The following is a 25366-nucleotide window of genomic DNA, read 5'->3' as shown; positions in this document are numbered from 1 at the left end:
TGGTTTCCTCAAATTTATATCACCTCTCTCTGGTTTCACCTCTCCATCTTTTTTCCCCCACACTCCATCAGCCCCTCTCTAGAGTTGGGGAACAAACCTACAGAGTTTTTTTTATACTAACCAAAAATGTCTGTTTATATACTGAAAGCTCCCTTTGAAAGCATGGTTAGATTGTAGTTTTGTTTCCTTATTTTTTTGATCAGATAGTTCCAGATTTAGATCAGAATTTGGCTAATTTTAGATGTTTTGTTTAGGATTTCCCGTTAGGATTTAAAACTTAAGAACTCTGGCTTTGTTCAAAGGTTTTATAGAAAAACACAATTCAGAAAAGTGTTGTTACGGTTCTGGTGCTGCAACTCGGGTAGAAATAATATAAAAAAAAGTCAAACAGTAACCAGTTTGACCTCTGTCTTTCCTCTCATCCATTAAAAACACTCTCAAATGCTCCACAACATTTTCTCTCTTCGCCCTTTGCTCTTCACCTCATTAGTAAAACTACTTGAACAAATGTTCATATTTTTTGTGTAAGTTTTTTGTAAGTTTCCAAAGTTGAAGATCCAAACAAATGCTTTGTCATATTATTAGTCTTGCTTTCTCGATCGGATATTTCCTGATATAAATCAGAATTTTATATAGGATATTTCTGCTGCACTACAACCTGAATGTTATACACGATTAGTCAGACAATCAGACAGGTTGCACATAAGCCAAATGTTTATCCAGATGATCTAAAATGACTTTATTTAAAGGTAAAACTGAAAGTGAGAGCGCCTTAAATGCTGTCAGCCATTCCTCGTTGCGCAGGTAGACAGGTATGTTCGGTTGAAGTTAGACCCGGAATTTCGTTAAACTGTGGTCTGCAACTAAAGATTAGTTGAACTGTTGGTTAATCTGCCGATTATTGTCTCGATTTCTTGATCGATCACAGTTTACTAAAGCACTAAGTGACCGACAAACAATCCAGAAGCTAAGATATTCGATTTACTATCACATAAGACAAAGAAAACCTGCAAATTCTCACAATTATTTTTGCATTTTTGCTTGAGCTTACTGATTAATTGACTAATCATTTCAGCTCTGATTAGTCTGATGGATATTTACCAGAGAGAGTTTGAGTAATGATTTTAGTGTTTAACCTCATTTTCTTCAACATGTCATAATGAGTTTGTGTAACCTAGCTACTGTACCTTTAAAAGTGATGATGGGTTAAACAATCACCTCGCAGCTTCATCCTCAGCAAAGTAAATATCAAAAAATAACTCAGATATCAGCACCATTGGCACTGCATCTGAAGATTTCTAAAGATATCAGACCAGCTCACCAGTCATCTCCTTCCTCTGTCACTCTGGTGCCTTCTCGCTCCCCCTCACTCTGTCATCACTTCACTTACTGTAACTGTTCCTCCTCTCTCGCACACTCTGTTACTCTCTCTCCCACCTACTCAGATATTTCTGGAGAACAAAAGGAGTCAGAAGAGAGGGAGATAAAACAGTAGAGCAGGGAAGGCTTAATGTACCAGCCCTGTGTAGGCTAATGAGTCTCCACCACTCCATCCCTTCTCTTCCTCCCATCCTCCTCTCCTCTTTCTCAAGTCCTTCTGTCTCCATTTATCCACATCATCTCATAACCAAACTTGTCCACCTTACTCCGTTAAGGTGCTCCCACCTTGAGGTAATTTCCCTCTCTGTCTTTGTCCTCTCCATTTATCATTGCTGCTTCTTTTCCTCCTCCTTCATCCCTTTTCATCAATCCATACACTCTAACATTTTCATCACAGCTTCTTTTTACATCCATCCTCTTTTCTTTTCATTCCCTTTTGGAGTGGTTATTTTCTTCCTCCCCCTCATCCTCCTTTTTCTTTTTCTTTCTTTTTTTTTTTTTTTTTACTCAAGTCCCACTCATCCCACTCATTCATCATCCATTTATTCTCATTATTACAGGTGCTAACGATTTGCCATCCCTTGTCCTCACTTTCATTTGTTTTTGTTCTGTCAATCTTATTTTTTCCCCCCCCAGACACATCAATCCATTCCACTGTCCTGTTTTATTCCATCACTGTTTTTATACCACAGCCCTTTTTTTCTCCCTGGTGTACCACACACTGACACACACGCAATCATAGACCCCAAATCCTCCATAAACAAAACAGCCTGCTGGATTGTGCATTTGGCCGTGAGAAATATGAAATAACATGGTGGTGGCCCATTTAAATTTTTGATGCCATGCAGGACTTATCAGCCCCCCTTCTGCAGCGGCTTCCTGTTGTTCTTGCCAGTCGGGAAACTGGGCTTTCATTGTGCCTCTTGATGTGGATGGGCTCATTATTGCTGCTCAACGCTGTGTGGCTTTGAATAGCAGGAAGTGCCCTTGCTAGCTGAGCATTCTGAGGGATATTGTGTTGCCTCGCACTGAATGATAAAGGCAGCAAAAAACACAGCGTTACATAAGTGAGCGGTTCACTTCACAAGATCTGTAATTTGCTAAGGACCACAACAGCAAGGCGTGGACTGAGCCCACGCCAGCTGTGTGTCCAAATGCGTCTCCGCGGCTGTCTCAGATTGACGGCGGTTATCGTGCCATCCCTGAATTCAAACCTACAGTCTGTCTATGTCTGTACTTGTCTGTCTGACTGTCTGGTCCCCTCCTCCTCCTCCTCCTCCTCCTCCTCCTCCTCCTCCTCAGCCATGTTTTCCGCTCTCAATAGCTCTAACTCCTGCTGACATTCACTGGGAGGACAGGATTTATCAGGCCCACCGGATAAATTTATCTGCCTTGACGGATGATGGTGCCACACACGTGCAAGTGCACATATGCAGACACATATTACAGGTGCATCCCCATGTGGGCTAAAACAATTAGTCGAATTTGAGCAATTCTGAAACAGTCAATAAATTGGTCAATCACCAGAAACTTTTTGATAATCAATTTCAAACAATTTGCTGGTTTTCAGTTTTTTATCACTGTAATTTTTATATCTTTGGGCTGTGGACTGTTGGTTGGATCAAACAGGAAGTCTGACTTCACCTCGGGCTTTAAGAAACCGTCATGAGCATTTTGCACTATTCTGTGACATCTTGTTGACCAACAATTAAACAGCTGATTGACAAATAGTTGACAGATTAATTGATAATGGAAATAATCAATAAGACCATACACCCAAACAGTATAACATTAAGTACCCAGCAGAAAGCTACACATGAATAAATTAATGTAAAACCAACATGCTGTACCTGCCAAAAACAATACGCTTCTCTCACACACACACACACACACACACACACACACACACACACACACACACACACACACACACACACACACACACACGCTGACCCATATCCCGGAATTTGTAACCTTGTTTTTTTCATCCATTTGTGAGTTTTCTGTACTCAGCAAAAACCCTTGTTTTTTGGATCTTTGTATTAAAAATTCCTTTTATAAAAAAGTTTGTGTCTGACATCGAGCTGGTTCAGCAGTTATTTAAATTATATACTAATATAATAATATAATCTAATAAAATATTGTGTTTTAGTCCGTCTTTGTGAAATATAAAACTCTAGTTGTTCACTTTGATAGAACAGCACTAAATATGATCTAGTTCAGGTTAGGACTAACCCTAACCCTTTTTTCTAGACGTCTAAATATATCCACATATCACACATACTGTAATATAGGGTGTAGCCTTTCATAGTAATGATAAAAGACATCCAGCCACATACAGTAGCCTACTTTCTCCTCACGATGTGTAAGTGTTGGTGTCTGCTGTGCCACTGCAGGTTCTACAATCCCCCTGCCTCTTTTATATTTAATGCGTATTTCATTATTCAGGCCTGCTTGTTTGCAGTTGTAGGCCCATCTCCATTGCAGTTGAGATGGTGTGTGTATTATCCATGTGTGAATGTAGTTTTTTTTCCCCCCCTCCGCGCTCTCCTATCGTCACAATGACACTGAGAACAGAGTGAATTATTGCATTGCTGTGGGCAAGCAAAGGAGAAGAATAACAGAGCGCAATGAAAGAGGGTGCAGTAGCAAGGACAGCCTCTGTCATATCTCTGTTTCACCTCCCTCCGTCCTCCGTGCTTCGTCTGTTACTATGGCCACAGTCAATGGCCATTTCTCCTTTTGTTTCTTCCTGTCTTCCTCTTCGACTTCCTCCTCTCCCTAATTGTTATCCCAGCCCAGGTTGAAAGCTTTGCACTCCAATTGGAATGAGGAGAAAAACAAAATGACACTTTGCCTGTCTGCCGCTGGCCTTTTTCTATCCAACATCAAACACCCTCTTTTACCGTGGTGTTTTTGTGCTCATGGCTATTTTGGAGACAGTGTGTGCCGGGCTTTTTTATCTGTTTGTTTGTTTAGCATTTAGCTGGTGCTTCACAAGGAGAGGTTGCACACTTTGGCCCATATAAAACGGTACTTAGGATTAAATCCTTATATATATATATATAGGTAAAAAAAATAAGCATTTTTTAACTTCAGTAAGTCTTATATATCCCTATATGAGGTGGAATCCTATCAAAACATGACTCATTTCAATGGCGACTCGAACAGGATGATTTACATTAGTCAGACGGCTTGCAGTAAAGTACATGGAAAGTTGAATTGTTATGTGTGAACCTGCGAGAGAGGAGTCAGACTTTAAATGTAGCATCATACACTAAGCCACAGCCACCACTGTGGATTGTTTGTCTGAATTTCATTACCTAATCTGAGCGTTGCATTTTAACAGGCTTACAATTTCAAGACGCCTCATTTTTATATAAAATAAAAAAACATGGCGGTCTGTTCCTCTAAACATCAAGTTGTTAAAAATCAAAATTTCTTTGTGATAGGCAGAGGTGCACGGGAAAACAATCGGTGCTCATGGCGTCATTATAGAGAGCAAGCTAATGCATAACTTTGCAACAAGTGATGGCTGCAGAGTTGCTAATAGAATAGCAGTGACAGTTGTTTCAGTGTTGTGTGCGGCAGAGTTGTTGATTTTTGAAGCAAACATTTCTGAAGCCCCTTGAATATCGTTCTTGATGTGCTTGATCTTCTACGAGCTAATTCATCCTCAGAGGAGCTGGCAAAGGCGAGATTAGGGTGTGGTACAAACTTCTTCCACGTTTCTGGTTTTGTTGTGAGGCTTACAAATCCCCACAGTACAGAGGAGCCCCTAAGCAGCAGAAAAAAGGATCAAATTTACCTGTACGCGTCTTTAAGCCGCTGTATGGTAATGGCTCTGACTGTCATTCACAGAGGCAGTAATTTGAAAGGCAGTAAATATCTTCCACCGTAATGAACAAGCACCGGCTGCAGCAGGAGCTCTCCCTCATCGGCTTCCCTGTGTGAATTTATCAGGATTCCAACCTTTTCTCATTAAACACTCTTCTTCGGTGCAGAGAGAGGCATCTGCAACCTTAGCAGGAGTCGCACACACCCTTCGCCTCACTGTAGACAGCCAAAGGGAAGGAGAGGTGACGCTGCAGACTGAGACGTGTAGATTAAGTGAAACAAGGCAGCAGAATAACAACAGTTCCTAGACAGCAGGTGCAGTATGGTGGCGCGGGTCCAGCAGGCTGCCCCACACGTCAGATGGAAAATGTTTACCTCAGTCTACTTCTTCATTTACTCACGACTCGAATAGTCCTGAAACCGGTAGTCATCTAATTGATTAATCAGGTGACATTTTAAAAATGAGAATCATCTAAAAAGGATTTAGAATATGTGCTCAATGGCTAGATACATGATCCTGTGCTAAAAGACTGAAGCTAAAGCTAACAGGTCAGGCAAAAAGTTAGCATTCTCAACAGCTGATGATCCAGAAGATATAAAGCTAGTTCTCAGTGTTACAAAGGTGATGAGAACAAAAATGTAAATTCAGATTATCATTATAACCTTGTTCAGCTTGTCACTTTCAATATTAGGCCTGTAAAAGTAAAGGCTTCCAGGATGAAACCAAACCAATGTGTTTGGTGAATGTAATGCTTTGTCAGGTAACACATAATTTCTCAAGTTATCATAATTTATTTATTTGACGCTGCTCACATAGACTCCCCCCTGGAGTCATAAGGATGTTGATGTGTTGCTGAGACCTATGCTAAAAAATGTAACATTTAATTTCTCAAAAACAGCGCGAGCACAAACACAGAGGGTCTGACGGACTGGCTCACTGAGTTTACAACATCTATTTCTATTTATGTTTTATGAAAATAATGCAACTATTTTCTGTGTTAAGGCATTTCATGTTTCAATATTTGTGTCTACAGCTATCTGAGCCTCCAGAGTCCTTCAAGTGTCCAAACCTCCTCCTATCTATAACAAGTCTAAGGTAGTAAAGCTGTTCAGTGTGCACAACAACACCGCTGCTCCTCGGAGAAATACTGTAAACAATAATTGGACAATCGCTGTTTAGGGGAGGAACTTTAGCAAACGATTGATTACTAATGAATCGTTCGTCATTCACCTAGAAAGGATGCCAAACATTTGCTGGTTCAAGCTTCTCAGATGTGAGGATTTGTTGGTTTTCTCTTTTTGAATTTCATATCTTTTGGACTGTTAGTCAAACAAATTGAGCAGTCTGAAGACATCGCCTTGGGAAATTGGCATGTCTTTAAAATATTTCCTGACATTTTATAGATTAAATCTTTAATCAAAAAAAATAATAGGCAGATTGACTCAACCTCTTAATGAGGAGAGGTTTAAATTAAAAAAAGAAACATGGGAGATTGTCATAGTGTTGGTTCTAGTATTAGTGATGGAGGAAGGAGGAAATGTGAAAGGAGATGATACAGGTGTGATGTCTGCCGTTTTTTTTATTTTTGTGGTCCCTCTGTGTGTCATTGTCAGGGATTAAAAATTATAGAAACAAAAGCATCATTCTTTACCGGAACGCCTGGAGGCAGACCGGGAGCATTACCAGCTTTTATGTCTCTGCTCATGCTCTTACTCTCTGAGTCTCAAGGCAGCCAAAGCAAAATCCTTATAACACTTCCATTTCCGTTTGGTTATTTTTGCTGCATGCTTTTCACTTCTCTGCTCTATGATGTAACCCCAGTGGTGTGTCAGACTGAAGGTAGGAGATGCTTCATGCAGCCTCTCTTTGTTTTCCAGACTCTTATTCACTAGGTTTTTTTTTTTTTTTTTTGAACGAAGGCCACCCACTCAGTGCTGCGACACAGCTTTTTTCAGCATCGGATGGCAGTGTAGGAGTCGGGGCATATCACTCTTTTCTTTCTTTTTTTTCCCTTTCTCTCTCTCTCTCTCTCTCTCTCTCTCTGTGCCACACATTCTCCATTCCTCCCTACTTCCTCCATCATAACACCTCCATCCATCCAGGACACTGCTGAGTCGTGGTGCTGTCAGCCAGAGCCTGACGCACTCAGCCACTCACATATGCGTCACCTCTCTGGCCCACCGCCGCCGCCGTGCTGTTCACTGTCCTCCAGATATACCCCGGTGGCCAGGGTCACAGGCTCTGGGCTTTTCTGGAGGGTGGGAGGGGATAAAATGTTATTTTTAAGCCAAGGAAACACATCTTTTTTGTTGTTGAGTGTAGAAGATGATGCTTGGGGCGAGTATGCCACTGTTCAGGTGTACTGTATATCTTCAATATACAGTACTTATAGGTGTGCTATCAGCAGAGCTAATATCTGCCAATGTATCAACTCTGCATATTTACTGGTATAACTATACTGGTTTTAACTGATTTTAAATGTATTATGTATTTAAATGTACATACACATTTTATTGATGTAGTACTTAAAGCTGGTGAACATATTTGGGGCATTTTGCAGCTAAAGAGCCAGATATTTCCCTCAGAATTTGGTAGAGACCAAAAATAGATCTTTAAGGGAGGGAACATCATCATTCACCCAATGAATGATAATGTCGCTCTGTAACAGCTGGCTGTTTAAATAAGCAACTGTTGCTAACAAGTTTCCTAACTTAAAAGATGATAATATGTCAACGCTATGTTTCCAACTTACTTATTCCTTTATTGCATGAGCTGTTGTTGGTAAGTTGGAAGATGCCACTAATTTACAGATTGCTTTTGGCATGTAGGAACAACAGATGAGGCATGGATATAACAACAAAGATTCATCTAATTGATCTGCAGTACTTTCTCAGAAATTAAATCTCTTTGTTTAGGTTGTGCTTTGGGTGTTTACCTAAATTAGAGGTAAAGCATTTACTGGCTCATCTTGGATTTATATAGATAATATATGCAAATAAGCCTAAATGTATAAACTAAACCATACGGTTGTGTGTATCGGCTGTTAAGTGGGCGAGCTTTTGAATCCCATTGGCAGGTGTAACATGAACTCTTGTTATTTCAATTCGTTAGCACCGTTTTTGATCAGAACACAAACGGAGAATGATGATCATCATGTATTATACATATTTTATTGGCAGATAATCTTTTGGTTCTCGGAAGAAAATATCAATGACAACAGTCCTGCTAATAAATACTATTGTTCCTCTGATTTGTCCTGTTGTGTGCTTGAGGAAAGGTGCTCCAGCTGATAGGCTTTTTCCAATACAACAACTTAATGAGGTTGAGCTCCTGAAACCTCAGGTTCGTGTTATGGGAAGCTCCAGATTACAGTTTTCCCATAGTGGAAAAGAGCTATGAGCATTCATTAATTTGCTTGGTACGCTCACTCTATGTGAATCCAGAGTCAGCTAGTTCAAATCCAGTGTGTGCATCCAGGATAGAGATTGTGTAGGCAGTGTGTTTTTAAATTCAGTTTTTGCTGCATTATTGTACTCTTCAGCAGGCAGTACGCATTAGAAACATTCAGAAGTGTCTACTACCCACACAGTACACCATGTTTTGCTTGAATGCTGGCTGGCTGGGTTTTTTTTTTTTAGCTTTCTTGCTTGTAAAGGAGTACGATACACACATTAAATCAAAGCTGATATGGGCATTGTCCTAAACGCAGTTAACAGCTTGTGAAACTACTGGCTCGTCTGGCCCTCCCTCTCTCAGTCTCCTTCCTACTAGACTCGGCTCAGCACACCTGCATTATGCTCTCCCCGCAGACTCACAACTACAAAGGTCCATAACAGTATCTTCCCCTCTGCTGGGAGCCCTCATAGCTGGTGCCGTTTGTCCTCCCTCAATCTAAGATTGCTTAAGAGTTGACAGGATTGTCTTTCGGCCTGTCACTGCAGGTAATACAGCCGGTGACAAACAGGCAGCGTGCCTCAGTCTCAGCCTCGGCCCTCCTGCGGTATCGCTTTAAAACCAACACACGGTTGAAACATTGAGCAGCAACGCCTGAATAGTGTTTACAGACATCAGATGTTTAAACAGTTATCAGAATAGTCGCTGAGCAACTGTCTGTCAATCGACTAATTGATTGAGTAACTGTTGATTGTTTTTAGTCCAGCAGGCGACAAAACTTATAATCTCAAATGGCATTTTAACTAAGTAATTATGTTCTTAATGAACACAAATTTATATTTGACCAAGTTCTCGTTATATCTAAAGAGGGTTTTCTGCAGTTTTTTGTTTTGTCTGTGCTCTTGATGGTTTCAAGTGTGTGGGGAAAAAGGTGATGTCACATATTTATGTGCTCCGATCAGGAATGAGCAAGATTTGAATCAGTGTCATGATGGTTAATGTTCTGTCCCCGGATTCAAACTTGATGGATATTTAATACAGAGGAATCAGATTTTAAACCAAAGTTTTCTGGAGCTTTGATAGTGAAGCAGCACTGCGGCTGCTGGTATGTTGCTGGTGTATCTGTGCTTTTCTGTGATTTTCTGCTCCTGCTGTGTTTCCTTCACCACTTCCCTCTTTTATCTGTAATTTATCAAAACAAAAGTCTGAAGAGCTGATTCCAAACCAGAGGTGGACTCACAACCTCGTTAAAGCCAGTGACCCAAAGCAGATTACATTACACCACAGATATACTTTTAATGAAATTCGTAGTTGGATATGTAATTGCCGAGGGGAGTGAGATGTAGAACCTCCTCATCGACTGTTGAAATCTAAATTACTGTTCACACAAGTATCTCCTGCAAAGAATATTTAGTCTTGTCTGAGTTTAGCATCCCTATTCTTGTTGTGTATTGCTGTGTGTATGTATATACAATCTGTGTGTGCTTGTGTGTGTGTGTGTGTGTGTGTGTGTGTTGTGGTTTGGATGAAAGTGGTTCCCTATTGTTTTACATTGGCAGGATGTCAGAACCCTCCACTTCCTGTGGTAGAGCGGGGCTGGCTCGGTGCAGCAGGGGAGAGACAACACTCGACGAGCTCTCCCACAGAAGACGTGCACGTGCTTATCATCCTATGCATGAATCTTTGTGTTAGCTTGCGCCGCGGCTGATGCTAATGAAGATGTCTGCCAGCTTTACATCTGAGCAGATGTCTGCGCTCTCACGCGGCTCGATGCAGCACACTGTGGTGTTGTGATTCATTAAGACGCTCCACTTTGTTGTGAATCTGATTAAATCCAGCTTAAATGAATGTAACACCAGAGGAGCAGAGTTTCTGTCAGAGACAAACTGGATCACTCGACAGCACACTTTAGCATCCTTGTGCTTAAAGGAGGCGGTGATTGATTGATTTGTTGATGGACAGCAGGAACAGTGTGTTGATATTTGTGCTGTCGGTGTGTCTGCTGACAAAATGTTTTGAGATTCAAATATAGGTAAAATGGTGAGTTGATGAATTGATCAGACAGTGAATGGATTGTCAGAAACTCAGTACAAGAAGTTTGATAATTAGGTGATTCATCAAGCAGAAGTGTCAATCATTTTCTGATTTCAGCCTCTAAAACTTTGTTTTGTGTGTGTTTCTAGCTTTTCTCTGTTTTAAACTGTTGGCCAAACAAAACTAGTGGTATGAAGGCTTCATCTTGAGCATTTGTCACAGTTTTTTAACATTTTTGGAGCAATGAATTATCATTTAAGGCATTTATCATACACAGAGGTTATTCAATGTGCTTAACAGAAGTGGAAGTAAAAGAATAAGAAAACAGTGTAAAACAGCATAAAACACAGACTATAACAGGTAATATCAGTGCAAGATTCAATGTTTCAAAGAAGGCAGAGGAGAATAGAGCAGTTTTTAGCTTCTTTTTAAAGCCAGTTAAGTGTTGGGACATATGTCCATTGGGAGCTGGTTCCAGCAGTGGGCAGCATAGTGGCTGAATACCATTTCACCCTGTTTAGTTTTAACCAAGCATCAACCTCTGGGGCTGAAAAATGAGGCCGACATGCAAATGCTAAAAACTGCAGTTCTTCAAATGGCCACTTGACACTAGAGAGTCAATCCCCACAGACTCCCATGTTAAAATGTCCCAACTTTACAGCAGAATAAAAACATGTTTACAGCCTGGTGCAATAACAGTTTTGGTCTCTACGGTTAAGTTCATCTTTCATGAAAACTGTACGGGGGGTGAATTTTTATATAACTTAAATAAATTTTATTGAGGCTTAAAGTTATATATAATAGAAGGCGTGCCGCTTTGAGTGACAGGTGGGTGAGGGTATGTCTGCCACAAACCGGCATGCACCAAAGTTTCGTCTCCACACTCTCCTCCTCTTTGCTCATTTTTGGATTAACAGGAAGTTAGGTGGAGACTGCCAAAACAGCGACAGCAGAGCAGCTCACTCTTCAACTTGAGCTTCGAAACCGCTTTTCAGAAACCTGAGGGTGACATCACAAAGGCTACATCCATCTTCATTTACAGACTGCGGTTTTAACTCCAGGCATCACCAGCTCCTGACCTATTAGGCTTATATTTAATCAAAAAAGTATTGATGTAATTGATCATCTAAAGAATGATTAGTTGGAGCTCTGATGCAAACATAAATGGCTGCAGCTTTGTCATTTTCAGGATAATCTTCAGCCTTCCTGTAACACACTTGCATTGAAGTTCAGGGCCCTGCTCAAAGGCACATGAGCAGTAAATATCGCAGCCTCTTCTCCAATGACATCAGCAGTTGCAGTTTGGCAGCAGCGACTGTTATTCTCTAAAGGAATCAACACATAGCACTGATTCACTCCTTGGCATTTACCTTTTCCAATTCCAAACTTTTCTTTTTTAACACTCTTTTAAATCAATTTCTATTTTGGTGAATTACCCGTGGTTACATCCAGTCGCACAAGACAAGTCCGTGTGATATATGGCGTGCACATTCGTTTTATTTGTGTGTGGGTTACCGTGTGATGAATAAATGTCAGTATGTTTTATTATCGTAGCTCGCACATGAGCCCTTTGTTTCAGATATGAATTTGAGATAGTTCAACATTTAGCTCACAGGAGAAAGAAGTGTTTAATAGGGCCCTAGGATAATGCAAGGATGGCGTGCACTTAATTACGAATGAATCATTTTTCGCACCAGACTTGCACATTTATTATTCTGCCTTCGTAGATGCCATGCTTTTAAGATATTTAAAGTACAAAAGGGATTTCTGTGCCTGGTGTAATGCATTACAAAGAGACTGTGATAAAATAGGAAGAAAAATCTGTACCTACGTCCAACCTGGAATATTAGCTTGATGAAAGGTGAGATGAATTTGCTGTGACGTGGAAAGTAACTGGTGTTTAATTAGGGTACTACTTTGCTTCCTGGTGAGAAAGTGGGGGTTGACAACAAGTTGGCAACACAACAACATTAGGGCCCCGTGGAGGCAGTAAGCAAAGGTAAGAAATAAGGCAGAGAGGAACTGAGCCTTGCACTGAATCAGTGTGCTGTCACTGAGTGAAGTCATTGAGCTGAAGGATGTAATTCTCCGGGCTCCTAATATCCGGGATGTGTCTCAGTTACACGGCTCAGTTGTAATCTCTTTTTCTCTTCCTATTGTTGGTTAGTTTGGAGGGTCCCTCAGCTGGAAGACGGGCTTCGATCGCACTTTTGGGGCAGGTCGATTGATTCCTTTTTGTGTGTGACGTGATTGATAAGTCATAGTAAAAGAAGCATATCCATTTTGAATCTCAATTTTGTTCCACCTACTCTCCCCCAAATTAGTTATTCAGAGTTTTTGGATGCCCAGCGTGAAGATTTCAAACCCCCTCTGTGTAACTAGTGATGACTTGGCTTTCTGTCAATCTTTGTAGGTCTTCTTTTTTCCAAAGGTGATCACACAAATGATCATAATTTATAGTAATCACTCTGACAGTACCTGGGGATAGAGGGCTCATTTCGGAGGTCACGTTGAGCACTGTGACCACAGGCATGTTCATCAAAGTCGGCCCGAACGATAATGATAGCGGAGTTCTCCCCGCCATGCTCCATGGGATCACTATCAGATGTCACGCTGACTTTTCCCGTAATGACTCTTTGTCCAAGTGCGAAATTGGCTTGCTCCTTTGACATCCTAACACAGCGCCGTGGCATTACAGCTACAAAGAATAGCCAACAGACTAAGTGCACCATTATTTCTTCGGTTTAGGAGACGGTCTTTTACTTCCAGCGAGAGTAAAGCTTTGATTTTACAGCTGTACAGATCGCCTGTGCTGACTGTGAATCGGATACTGAGCTGTGTTCCAGTTGTATTCTCACAAGTGGATGACAGATGTTCTGTAAAGAACCAGACTGATGTCCACTGTTTGTCTCTGCGGCCGCAGTGAAAACATGCCTCTGTCTTCTGTCAGCCACAGGTCCTCCCCTTTCATGTTCCCTGCTTAATATGCCATTGATCTGTGGCGCAGGACAATGCACTGAGATCACTGGTAACAAGAGAGCAATCTGCGCAGAAGAATAGAAGCTTTCTCCTTGGAATGAAAGAGCTACAAAGATGTGTTTCTCAAGCCTAAAAAGAAATTGTAGCTTAGAGAAAGGAGGCTGCAGTAAAGCGGGAAAGCCACATTTGTGCTGTGTAGAATTTTTCCTCAACCTCAGTAACAGTTGCAGCTTTAACGTAGATTTGTCATTTAGTGGGTGGAATGTAATTGTACCTGAATATAAACTGTTCCATCCTCATTTCTATTTTACACCAAGCTACTTACCATGCGTAACACAATAGGTAGCACAATCAGGAGTACTGCAGTTTTTAATATCAAACAATACAACCACACATCTGAAGGAGATAAGGCTCAAGAGCTTTGTCATCTCTTGTATCTAATTCTACAGCTTCTTGTCTTCATTTAAATTATGAACGCCTCAGATATGACATTTCGGGCCGCTGAACTCGTCTGATGACAAGCAAGTCGCTCAAAACGTCACCTGAGGTGCTAATCAGATACGCCACAGGAGCATAGCAAGTGTGCAAAATCTATTACTGTACATCATTGAGCTTCCCTGCTCACAGCATCACACTCTTTTTATATGTGCTTGCATGCGCGCGCGTGTGTGTGTGTGCGCGTGTGTGTGCGTGTGTGTTTTCACGGCTCACTGGGCAAGCAACGCTCATCGCTTGTGCGCACATCATCTTCAAAGCCTGCATTGATTTTCACGACATTGATTTTACAGGACGATATGGCTCATCAGGTATACGAGGTGAGAGAAGCTATTTTTGGTCGGATGAACCAGATGGAGGTTGTTGGAGGAGCCGGTTAGCAGCCGGATGTTTGTTTGTGTCTGTAAACATCGAGAAGAAAACACTTGTATTGCCGATTTCTTTCTTTTTATTAAATCACTCCCAAATTGTATGTTTTCACTGTATCACATTTCACCTGCTTATTTTTGTTGCTGTACCTATTAATTTGACACACCTTGGTGACGGTGGCTCAGGTCAGGAAGCGAGCGCTGAAAAATCCTCTGCAGAAGACTCCCTCCCACAATCAGTGTCAATCTCAGGCTGGCCCAGTTCTCACACACAATCATGCCCCACAGCTTATTCTATCTGTCCATCGACAAGCTTGATCTTTCCACCAGCGAGCCAATCTAGCCTGCTGTGTGGCTACTGGCACACAGTGTGTGAACCTGCGATGGGAGAGATAATACTTGAGTATTTGTTTGGGTTTTTCTGGGTTGGTGGTGAGCTCTGTGATTGAAACACAGTGCGGGGTTTGCCAAAATATACAATCCTTCTGCGATAAAAAGGGCTCGACTTAATGCATCACGCTTTGATCTGTCTACACATAGAAAACCAATTTGCTTAGACTGTTTATATATATATATTTATTTATTTATATATATATATATATATATATATATATATATATATATATATATATATATTATATATATATATATATATATATATAAATACAAGTAGTTTAGATTTTATTAATAGCTCATTTATTTCCAGTGGGATGAATGTATTCTGAGTATCAATCACTTGTTCTAAACCTCCTCTGCTGGCCTGTCGTGCTTTACAGTAGATCCATCCACACTTGAACAGGATTATGAAACAATCCCCCAGTGACACTGACTGTGCTGCCCAGAGATGCTGCCCCCCCCCTTCTTTTCAGCTCCATCCACTGTGGCTAATTCTGCCTGCCTGCTCCCTTGGGCGTAATTGATCCTCATATCGTTAACGTATGTGGATCTATCTTGGGGGAAACGCCCACTGCTTTACTGCTAGTCCGCGCTCATTGAACCATAGAGTCCAGTGAGCTCTGTGATTGTGGCTCTACCACAGCACTATCCGCATGCAACAATGGCTGTAATGTAAACTGTTTTGTTATCTGCATGGGCAGGCCCCACAGATAGACTCGGTGACTGTTTAGTCTAACCATGGGGAGGCGGAAAAAGTGGATCTTTGCGGCGCGGTCCCCCTTCGCAACCATAAGGGGCCACTTGGGCCCCAGGAGGAAGGGTGTGGAGGGGCTGTGTGTGAGCAGCCTGCTGGGGGTCCTCCGGTATCACACCTGGCTGATAGGAGAGGAGGAGGCGGCCCTGCTGCTGGCCTCCTCGCAATGCTACCAGCACCACCGAGCTCACTCCCTGTCTTTCTCCTTCTACTCCTCCTCTGCAGATGGTGGGAGCGAGGACTTGGCAGACCCCCGCTCGCCCAGTCTAGACCCTCACCTGAGCCACGTCGGCCAAGGTAAGCTGACAATGATTTCCCAAATCTGTTTAGTTATTCAAAGTAAATCTCAAAAAGGAAAAGAATGACCTCACAGATTCATGAAATACAGTTTTGCCTGTGAAATCTGAGCACCCCAGCAGCTTGTCTTCTCTTCTGTTGCTTATTATGGAGTGTACTGAGCCACACCCAGATGTGAATGTGTATTATGTGAGTGAATGAGAAGATAAGGTACTGAGGAAAAATCATGCAGCTCTTTTCCCACCTTTACCTTCTCATTTCCTTTAATACTTTTCTCTTAGTAGTCTCTTTCCAGACTCTATTTCGTCTCCCTTAATGTTTTTACAGCAGGAACCCACGGAGGCCTTGTTTGCCGGGGCTATATTTTATTCTTTTTTTTTTTATAGCAGAAAAGTTTATGACCACTGGAAATTAAGTTATATTTACAGGGAGAGAACTGTATGAATTTTATATTCTTGTAAATTTGTAAATCAGTGGGAAACAAGTACAAGTTTATTAACAGTGGGAATGTCAGAGCAAGGCAGGAAATGTTCTGGGCAATTATAATTTCATATGCAGCCTTTTTTTCCCCTCCTTGTGCATGTTTTGAGCCGAACACCTTGATGAGTAGGTGTTTGTGTTTATTTCTAGGCATGGAGTGGCCCTTAAACATGTCTCTCATCACAGTCTAAAATAAAAGACCATCATTTCCCTCTTGACGCTTTTGTTGTCTGGATTTTACCGCTGAAGTGCGGCTTTTCCTCCCTTTCCACCCTTCCAGTCTTTGCCTTAAATCACACCTTACGATTTCTGCTTCAGTGTATTGCAGCTTGCATGAGGCTGTTCAGAAAAATAATGTAGTGGGTGTTGAAATTGTATTACAGAAATTTCAAAACATATCATCTTTGGCATCACTGCTGATTTTGAGATGATTACCCTTGTGTAAAATGTCAGAGAATATTATGTTAGTAGTAGAATCCAATATTGAACATGCAGTAAAGGTTCCATATTGTTATATATAGTGTGTGTATACATATATATATATATATATATATATATTATATATATATATATATATATATATATATATATATATATATATAAATACAAGTAGTTTAGATTTTATTAATAGCTCATTTATTTCCAGTGGGATGAATGTATTCTGAGTATCAATCACTTGTTCTAAACCTCCTCTGCTGGCCTGTCGTGCTTTACAGTAGATCCATCCACACTTGAACAGGATTATGAAACAATCCCCCAGTGACACTGACTGTGCTGCCCAGAGATGCTGCCCCCCCCCCTTCTTTTCAGCTCCATCCACTGTGGCTAATTCTGCCTGCCTGCTCCCTTGGGCGTAATTGATCCTCATATCGTTAACGTATGTGGATCTATCTTGGGGGAAACGCCCACTGCTTTACTGCTAGTCCGCGCTCATTGAACCATAGAGTCCAGTGAGCTCTGTGATTGTGGCTCTACCACAGCACTATCCGCATGCAACAATGGCTGTAATGTAAACTGTTTTGTTATCTGCATGGGCAGGCCCCACAGATAGACTCGGTGACTGTTTAGTCTAACCATGGGGAGGCGGAAAAAGTGGATCTTTGCGGCGCGGTCCCCCTTCGCAACCATAAGGGGCCACTTGGGCCCCAGGAGGAAGGGTGTGGAGGGGCTGTGTGTGAGCAGCCTGCTGGGGGTCCTCCGGTATCACACCTGGCTGATAGGAGAGGAGGAGGCGGCCCTGCTGCTGGCCTCCTCGCAATGCTACCAGCACCACCGAGCTCACTCCCTGTCTTTCTCCTTCTACTCCTCCTCTGCAGATGGTGGGAGCGAGGACTTGGCAGACCCCCGCTCGCCCAGTCTAGACCCTCACCTGAGCCACGTCGGCCAAGGTAAGCTGACAATGATTTCCCAAATCTGTTTAGTTATTCAAAGTAAATCTCAAAAAGGAAAAGAATGACCTCACAGATTCATGAAATACAGTTTTGCCTGTGAAATCTGAGCACCCCAGCAGCTTGTCTTCTCTTCTGTTGCTTATTATGGAGTGTACTGAGCCACACCCAGATGTGAATGTGTATTATGTGAGTGAATGAGAAGATAAGGTACTGAGGAAAAATCATGCAGCTCTTTTCCCACCTTTACCTTCTCATTTCCTTTAATACTTTTCTCTTAGTAGTCTCTTTCCAGACTCTATTTCGTCTCCCTTAATGTTTTTACAGCAGGAACCCACGGAGGCCTTGTTTGCCGGGGCTATATTTTATTCTTTTTTTTTTTATAGCAGAAAAGTTTATGACCACTGGAAATTAAGTTATATTTACAGGGAGAGAACTGTATGAATTTTATATTCTTGTAAATTTGTAAATCAGTGGGAAACAAGTACAAGTTTATTAACAGTGGGAATGTCAGAGCAAGGCAGGAAATGTTCTGGGCAATTATAATTTCATATGCAGCCTTTTTTTCCCCTCCTTGTGCATGTTTTGAGCCGAACACCTTGATGAGTAGGTGTTTGTGTTTATTTCTAGGCATGGAGTGGCCCTTAAACATGTCTCTCATCACAGTCTAAAATAAAAGACCATCATTTCCCTCTTGACGCTTTTGTTGTCTGGATTTTACCGCTGAAGTGCGGCTTTTCCTCCCTTTCCACCCTTCCAGTCTTTGCCTTAAATCACACCTTACGATTTCTGCTTCAGTGTATTGCAGCTTGCATGAGGCTGTTCAGAAAAATAATGTAGTGGGTGTTGAAATTGTATTACAGAAATTTCAAAACATATCATCTTTGGCATCACTGCTGATTTTGAGATGATTACCCTTGTGTAAAATGTCAGAGAATATTATGTTAGTAGTAGAATCCAATATTGAACATGCAGTAAAGGTTCCATATTGTTATATATAGTGTGTGTATACATATATATATATATATATATATATATATATATATATATATATATAAAGTAAGATCAACGTGCTCAGTCTACAGAGAAATGCACACCGCCTGTATTCAGGAACTGAGCCTTAAAACGAGCCATCAGGTCTTCCTTAACTTTGTGATGTCACAACAAAGCAATCACTGCACTTTACCAAGCCCCGCCCACTTGGACCCACCATCCAACCTTTCCAGGATTTGGTTTCTCTGAGTGTTTACCTGAAATCTGCCATATCTTTATTTGATCACTCAGTCAGCCAATCAGAAGAGAGGCTCAGAGCCTCCTCTCTTCTGATTGGCACACCAACCTGTTGTTGCTAGAGCTCCAGAGAGAAGCCTCAGAGAGGAGATGTAAAACTACATTGAGATGGTTTTTGGTTCAGTTTAAAACCACAAATATATCTTCTTATGGATCAACACCGGAAGAATGTAAAATATACGACCTTTTAAAGATGAGTTGGATTCTGATTACTGGTAATTGCAACCAGAATACTAAGTTCCCCCTTGGTATTCACACCAGGCTCTGCATACATGAGGAGAATTTCCATGCGGGGGGATGTAACCACTGCTCTGGCTGTTATTTTTTGCTTTTGCAGTGACATTCCCCAGTGAATGGATGGACCGACTCCAGCACTGCTGGAGCCTCAGAGAGACGTGTGTGTTTGTTATTTCTTCCATGTGTGCAAGTGTTTCTGTACCCGTGTGTTTGCACTACAGCAGCCCATTTGCCCCCATCCTTGCTGTAATACAGGCTTCCTGTGGGACTTGTCACGGCCCAGTGTCTGATAATGGCTTCACGTCTCACTGTGGCTGCTGCTATCTGATGTGAGACTGTTGCTTGACCAGTTGGTTTTACAGCTCCGTCTGCAGGGAAATGGGCAGTCTGAGCCAGAACTGATTCACAAAATGGATGTTGTGTTTACAGACAGCTGGCTGTTTTTTGGTTTTTTTGGGGTTTTTTTTTCTTTTCACTGGGGGAATGTGAGTGTGTGAAGTTTCAAAAAAAAAAATCCCCAAGTTGTCATAATTTGTGGTTTTTGAAGCAAGAGAGGAAAAGAGGGTGGGTGAATGATGGAGAGTGGTTGTTTGGGTTCTGTCTGTAATTACCGCTCATTGTGAGAGGCTTTTTTTTTCTTCTTGTAAATAAATACTCTCTCATGGTCATGACTGTGCTCTTTTTTTGGGTTTGTTTAAACACAGTTCATATGGTTAGAAAATCCTCTTTTATTATATTAAAATTGTGGGGTATTGTGTTACTGTTGGGGCTGACAGAGGTCACACAGCCTGTATATTATAGCAGTGAATGTAAACAGCACGTGCTGCCTGCAGGGCGGTTCTCTCTTCTGGGTCACGCCAATCTTGTTACACTCGATACTGGTGGTGCAGTGATATCAGAATCCAGGGACCAGTCGCACGTTCTCTGGTCTGTCGTACAGTTTCTACAGAGGGTGAACAGACAGAAACACCTGCACAATCCAATCCAACACAGTCGCCTTCAAATAAACCCCAACCCTGAAACGACTCGTCGATCGACAGGAAACTGTCTTGGTTTTTATTATTGATTAATTGTTTGTCATATATCAAGCGAAATGACTTGTCAGTTACTTGAAAGATATATTTTTCTCAAGAGTGTGTCAGCGAGGATATGATCCGCGTTGCATTATTAAGGCGTTTCTGTCATTCTGTCCAGCCTCATTAACTGTTCGGATTAAGTATCAGCTGGATATCACTGTCACGAAACTGAAAAAATGTCCTTCATTACTGCATCCATAAATACAGAGAAGACTACATCAGTGACAGCCTGACTCTCACATCCTTACACTCTTCCATGAAGTCTCCTTGTGTTCAATGCAGGAACTGATTCTGCAGTCGACCCCAACAGTGTTAGAATGTCATTACTCAAAGGAGAGAGAAGCATCTCATGCTGCTTTGTGTTTCCCTCCCGTCCTGCAGGTGGCAGCATAGACAGCGACTGTGCCTTTGAAGGAGACTACGCCGTGCCCCCGCTCTCTATGACCGAGGGCATGCAGCACATTCGCATAATGGAGGGCGTGTCACGCTCACTGCCCTCCTCCCCGCTGCTCACCCACCAGACCATCAGTGTCAGGCTACAGCCTGTGAAGAAGCTCACAGGTAAAGACACTGCAGTGACAGAGGATTCACACAGGGTGCACCATTTGAATTAGTTAGGCAGTGTTGTCACATTTTTTTTAAAGCCTGGTTTTCGGGAAGAAAACCACAGCCAACAGAGATGTGGGCTGAATCTGGTTCAGATTTGTCTTGTACGCACATCCTTGCCTGTAGCTGTCCTCCCCCATGGACTCATTGTACTATTACAGTCTACCTTAACCCTTCACTGTACAACTGTAGGCAGTGTATCTGATCAGAGAATCACACACAGTGTATTAAAGCAGATGTCACGAGACAAAGTGAAGAGGAGTGGAAGGATTTCTTGTCCTAATGCTTGCTGATAAGCAGTCATCGCTTACTGTATTACTTACCCACTAATTCTGAGAAGAAACATAAAGCAGGGCCAGAGCTCTGGCCTGCGGCAAACACTGCAATTTCCAATTCTTGTAATCACCAAAGTCCTACCTAATTGACAGTGCCAAGACCAGCTGATGGACTGTGAGCTGTGGCCGGCTCTGCCTTCCTTTATGGCTCTTTATCTCTCACCACTAATCGTTTCCTTCCACACTCATCTCTGACATTCAGAGAATGTGGAAAATCGCCTCCCCTCTGTCTCCCCATTAACTGGATTATGAGTCTGTGTCATGTTCGCTCTGCTATTATTATGGGGAAGCTGTGGTTTTGGTACACAGAGCAGTCTGGAACGTCCAAGGTTTACTGCCGTACTGGGTTTCAAAACGAGAAATGAAATATTGACATCGCAGTTTTGCCTAATATCAGTGCAGCCTCCACACTGAAGTAAGAGTGGGTGTGAAGGACTTTAAAGCTCCGTTCAGCAGTCACCACTAGGGTGCACCAGCCTCTCAGCTACCTCAGATCATTAACCATTACTGATATGCCAGGGGGACCATGATTTTTACATCATACAGAATGATTTATGCCCCACCCTACCCCCCCAGGTCATTCAAGCTGTGGGTTTTTAAAGAGGAAACACGCCAAAACTGATTTTCTCTCATTTCAACTGGGTGTGCTACAAAACTGTGGAGGGTTCTGAGTGTGTGACCGGATCCAGCTGAGGCTGTTTTTTGGGGGGATCAGCAGTTGAGAATTAGATTTGAGAGCAAGCCAATCTTATCAGGCCAAATCACACATTCTTTTTTTTTTTTTTTTTTCTTTTTGCTTCTCTCAGCTGTTTGAGGAGCCATCTTTGTCTGTTCCATTCGTACTCTTCTTTTACTTAATGTTTTGTGGCAGATTGAGCCATGATATGACGGCTACACTTTGGTGTGTGTGAATCAAAATGAATCTTTAGATTGTCAGCTCATGTGAATCTGTAAATGTATATATTCTGTGGTTGTGTGTTTATTGTCTCGATGGCTGTCAAAGAGGAGTTGTTGTTGCTTAAGAATAGCTTGATTAATGATGTGCGGTGCCGCCGCATTTGTACTATTCTTATTCCACAGTTCCACATGTTGGGACAGGTTTCCTAGTCGCACATGTCGTCATTTGCCTTGACATATTATATCAGTCAGGTGCTGCTGGTTGTGACGGCTGCTTTGTATTTTTAGATTTTGACGTGGGGAATTAGGAATTGTCTTGTTTTTAACATGCAGCATGTCTCTGCTGTGCACTTCCTGCAACTCAGCTAACTTGTTTTACCTTTACAGAATAAGTCCAGTTAAAGTAGTCATCTTAAGTGTTTGTGTGCATGACAGTGAGAGATATCATTTTGGCAGGATTAGCTCTTCACTGTGTTAATCCTTCCAGATGTATGTCTCTGTCACACCACCTATTGTGCATTATATTGTAGTTTGTTGTACTAATGAAGCCACTGGAAAAAAAACAAAAAAACAACTTAAATGTTAGATTTTGTCCAGCTAGTGCGACAGATGTGGCACTGCAGGACAGAAATCTGCGCATCACCAAAGGTGATTTGGCTCCTTTACATACTGCATGTGAGGAGCCCTTCCAACAAGGCTTCCTCTTGTCAATATGACTTTTCACAGCTTATCGGAGTTAAAGCGCTCATGCATCAGCACTCCTGACTCTGACAACATACACAAAAGCCCTCGAGTGCCTTGAGGTGCCCTCTGTCCTTCAAGTCCTCAAAGACCTGCGTCTGCTCTCAAGTGGCATTGAGCACCAGATTGTTGGGTCTCATCCACCCCAGCTTTCTCACCCTTTAATTAATTCAACTCAGTGCCACTTCCTGCACAGCTTGACAGCACTAAGCCTGTGTGTGCGCTTTGGCGTCAGAGGCCAGAACCCCTCCCATGCCAGAGATGGCAGAGGTGGGAGAAAGACTGGTGACAGAGGAGTGCATTAGAGAGCAAACAGCAGCAGGTCTAAAGGCAGCTGCACTTTGATCTCCCCCGGTGGCCTCCACCTACCGCACCCTCCCTCTGCCCTCCTGTACAGCCCCTGATTGGCCTTAGGCAGACCAGAGTGGTGATGGTGGTGGGGACTTGAGTTATTCAACCTCATGGCTCTGATAGAATGAAAACGCTATGAATACGCTGACCTTTTTCGAGAATCACTGAGTTTCCGATTTAATCCCCTCTGCCTGTGTGAAGACTCTCGAGGGGGGGGCTTCAGATGCTCGAGGGGTCAACTTGTGAAACAAATTGGTGAAGCAGATGGGAGTCGTACAGTACAGTAGTGTACCACCACTGTGTGCTCATTTCAGATCTTTGTGTCGGTGGTCACTCCTGATTTTCTGTGGACATTTAAGTTTCACTTTTTCGCTGCATTTTTTTTAAAAACATTTAAAAACAAGAAGATATTTAGTAGAGCACAAGCAACGCCGGCCAATACGGTATTGATCCCTGGCAAAAATATATTGGCTGATATTCTTTTTACATTAACACATTTTTGAGAAAATAAACCTTATTATCAAAGATGACATACCTAATAAAGACAAAGTTGCATATATTAGTTTTGTGTTTTTGGCTTTCCAGATTTAAGTGTAATCAAGCGAACCCAGCTTAACTCGACCTTCTGCGACTACCTGCTGAGGAAGAGCAGGTGAAACAATCGAAAGCTCCAAGTTTAATTTAACTCAAGGTCCACTGACAAGCTCTTTCTGGCGCTTTAGACCACATCTCACAGTCTTCGGGGAGAGATTTTATATTTACTCATTGGGTCACGTGAGGACAAACAACAAGTTATTACCATAACCACTGCAAGCTTCTTTCTCTGAGGAAGACCTTGAGATGTGGTCTAAAGCTCCAGAAAAAGCAAGGGAGTTTCAACATCGTGAAACAACTTTCTTTCTGAATAGAAGGTGTTGTATGATCTGGAGCGTTCGATCGTGTCACATGACCCTCGTCAGCAGTTGCCTGGTTGAGTTTAAGTTAAGCTCAGTTCAAGTTAATATAGACATTGATATAAAATACTGCCAGCGCCACACATATATATCTCTGCATTTAACACCTGTCAGGTTCTTTCTGCATATTTGCCTGCATACAGTATATACACCAGTATCCACCAGTTTACATCAGTATATTTACCACTATAGTATGAAGGTACATCCACTCACGTACCATCTTTAAGTGCAGTTTTGAGGTACTCTTACTTGAGTATTCACATTTTAGACATTTTAAAGATGAAAATTGTGTCTACTTTTTATTTACTTAGAAAAACGTTTTACTCCACTACATTTATTTGAGTTAGTTATAGTTACTAGTTACTTTGAAAATCAAGATTTATTATATAATACATGATGCCTATTAAATATAAAACATAGTAATAACTCACTGATGGGGCCGTTCCGCTGCTTAATAGCTGCTTTTACTTTTGATAATTTCCTGTAAGTATATTCAGCTGCTGATACTTACACAAACGTGTAACTTGTAATGAGTATTTATTTTACAGCGCTACGTTTAGCAGTATCTGCAATGCCCCAGCGTTTCTAATACAGAATAAAAACACAGCGGAGTCCCCGTCACCTTTAATGCAGCTGAACTAACAATAATATTTTTATACTTTATTAAACTTCTAAGGGAGACTTCCTTTTTAATCCTCCTGCCTTCCAGAAAGGTCAGACTGCACGGTCAATGCCGACTCGCTGTGTCTGAGTGAAGTGCACTTCTGTTTGCCAACACTGCTGCTGTGGTGAAAAGTGTTTTTAAGTATTGTGATGGGACATATTTTCAAGCCCTTTGAATTTCTCCAGGAAAATGTTCATTTTATGAAACATTTTTCGAGCGAGTCGCGATGTAAGGCTTTTCGGTCTCCTGCTGTGCACTCATGAAAACATATGTTCTCACCGGGGCTGTAGTTGCGGAGGAAGAATTCACATTCTTTACAGTAATAAAAATAGCACTAAAGGTTAAAGTCCTGCAGTACAATCAACAAAATCAAAGTACTCAATACAGAAAACTGATCGACTGATTGAGTTGTAG

The 25366-nt window shown here is 41.8% G+C and overlaps 1 protein-coding gene across 11 annotated transcripts in view; it reads left to right on the top strand.

Annotated features, from left to right (window-relative positions):
- Positions 1-25366, top strand: part of tanc2b (tetratricopeptide repeat, ankyrin repeat and coiled-coil containing 2b) — a 144207-nt gene that overhangs the window by 49818 nt on the left and 69023 nt on the right. For 7 of the 11 annotated variants that reach the window (XM_056365632.1, XM_056365630.1, XM_056365644.1 and 4 more), the window contains 2 exons: positions 17731-17802; positions 20787-20966. In XM_056365632.1, the coding sequence (XP_056221607.1) occupies positions 17731-17802; positions 20787-20966 (252 nt within the window). Of the gene's footprint in view, positions 1-15862; positions 15935-17730; positions 17803-20786; positions 20967-25366 lie in introns of all 11 variants that reach the window. The other 4 variants (XM_056365643.1, XM_056365629.1, XM_056365642.1 and 1 more) reach the window with 2 other exon arrangements.

The sequence above is a fragment of the Seriola aureovittata genome, chromosome 21, assembly GCF_021018895.1.
Source record: "Seriola aureovittata isolate HTS-2021-v1 ecotype China chromosome 21, ASM2101889v1, whole genome shotgun sequence".
Classification (NCBI taxonomy): Eukaryota; Metazoa; Chordata; class Actinopteri; order Carangiformes; family Carangidae; genus Seriola; species Seriola aureovittata.
The sequence above is the reverse complement of the archived record's forward strand: the minus strand, read 5'-3'. Positions and strand labels throughout refer to the sequence as shown.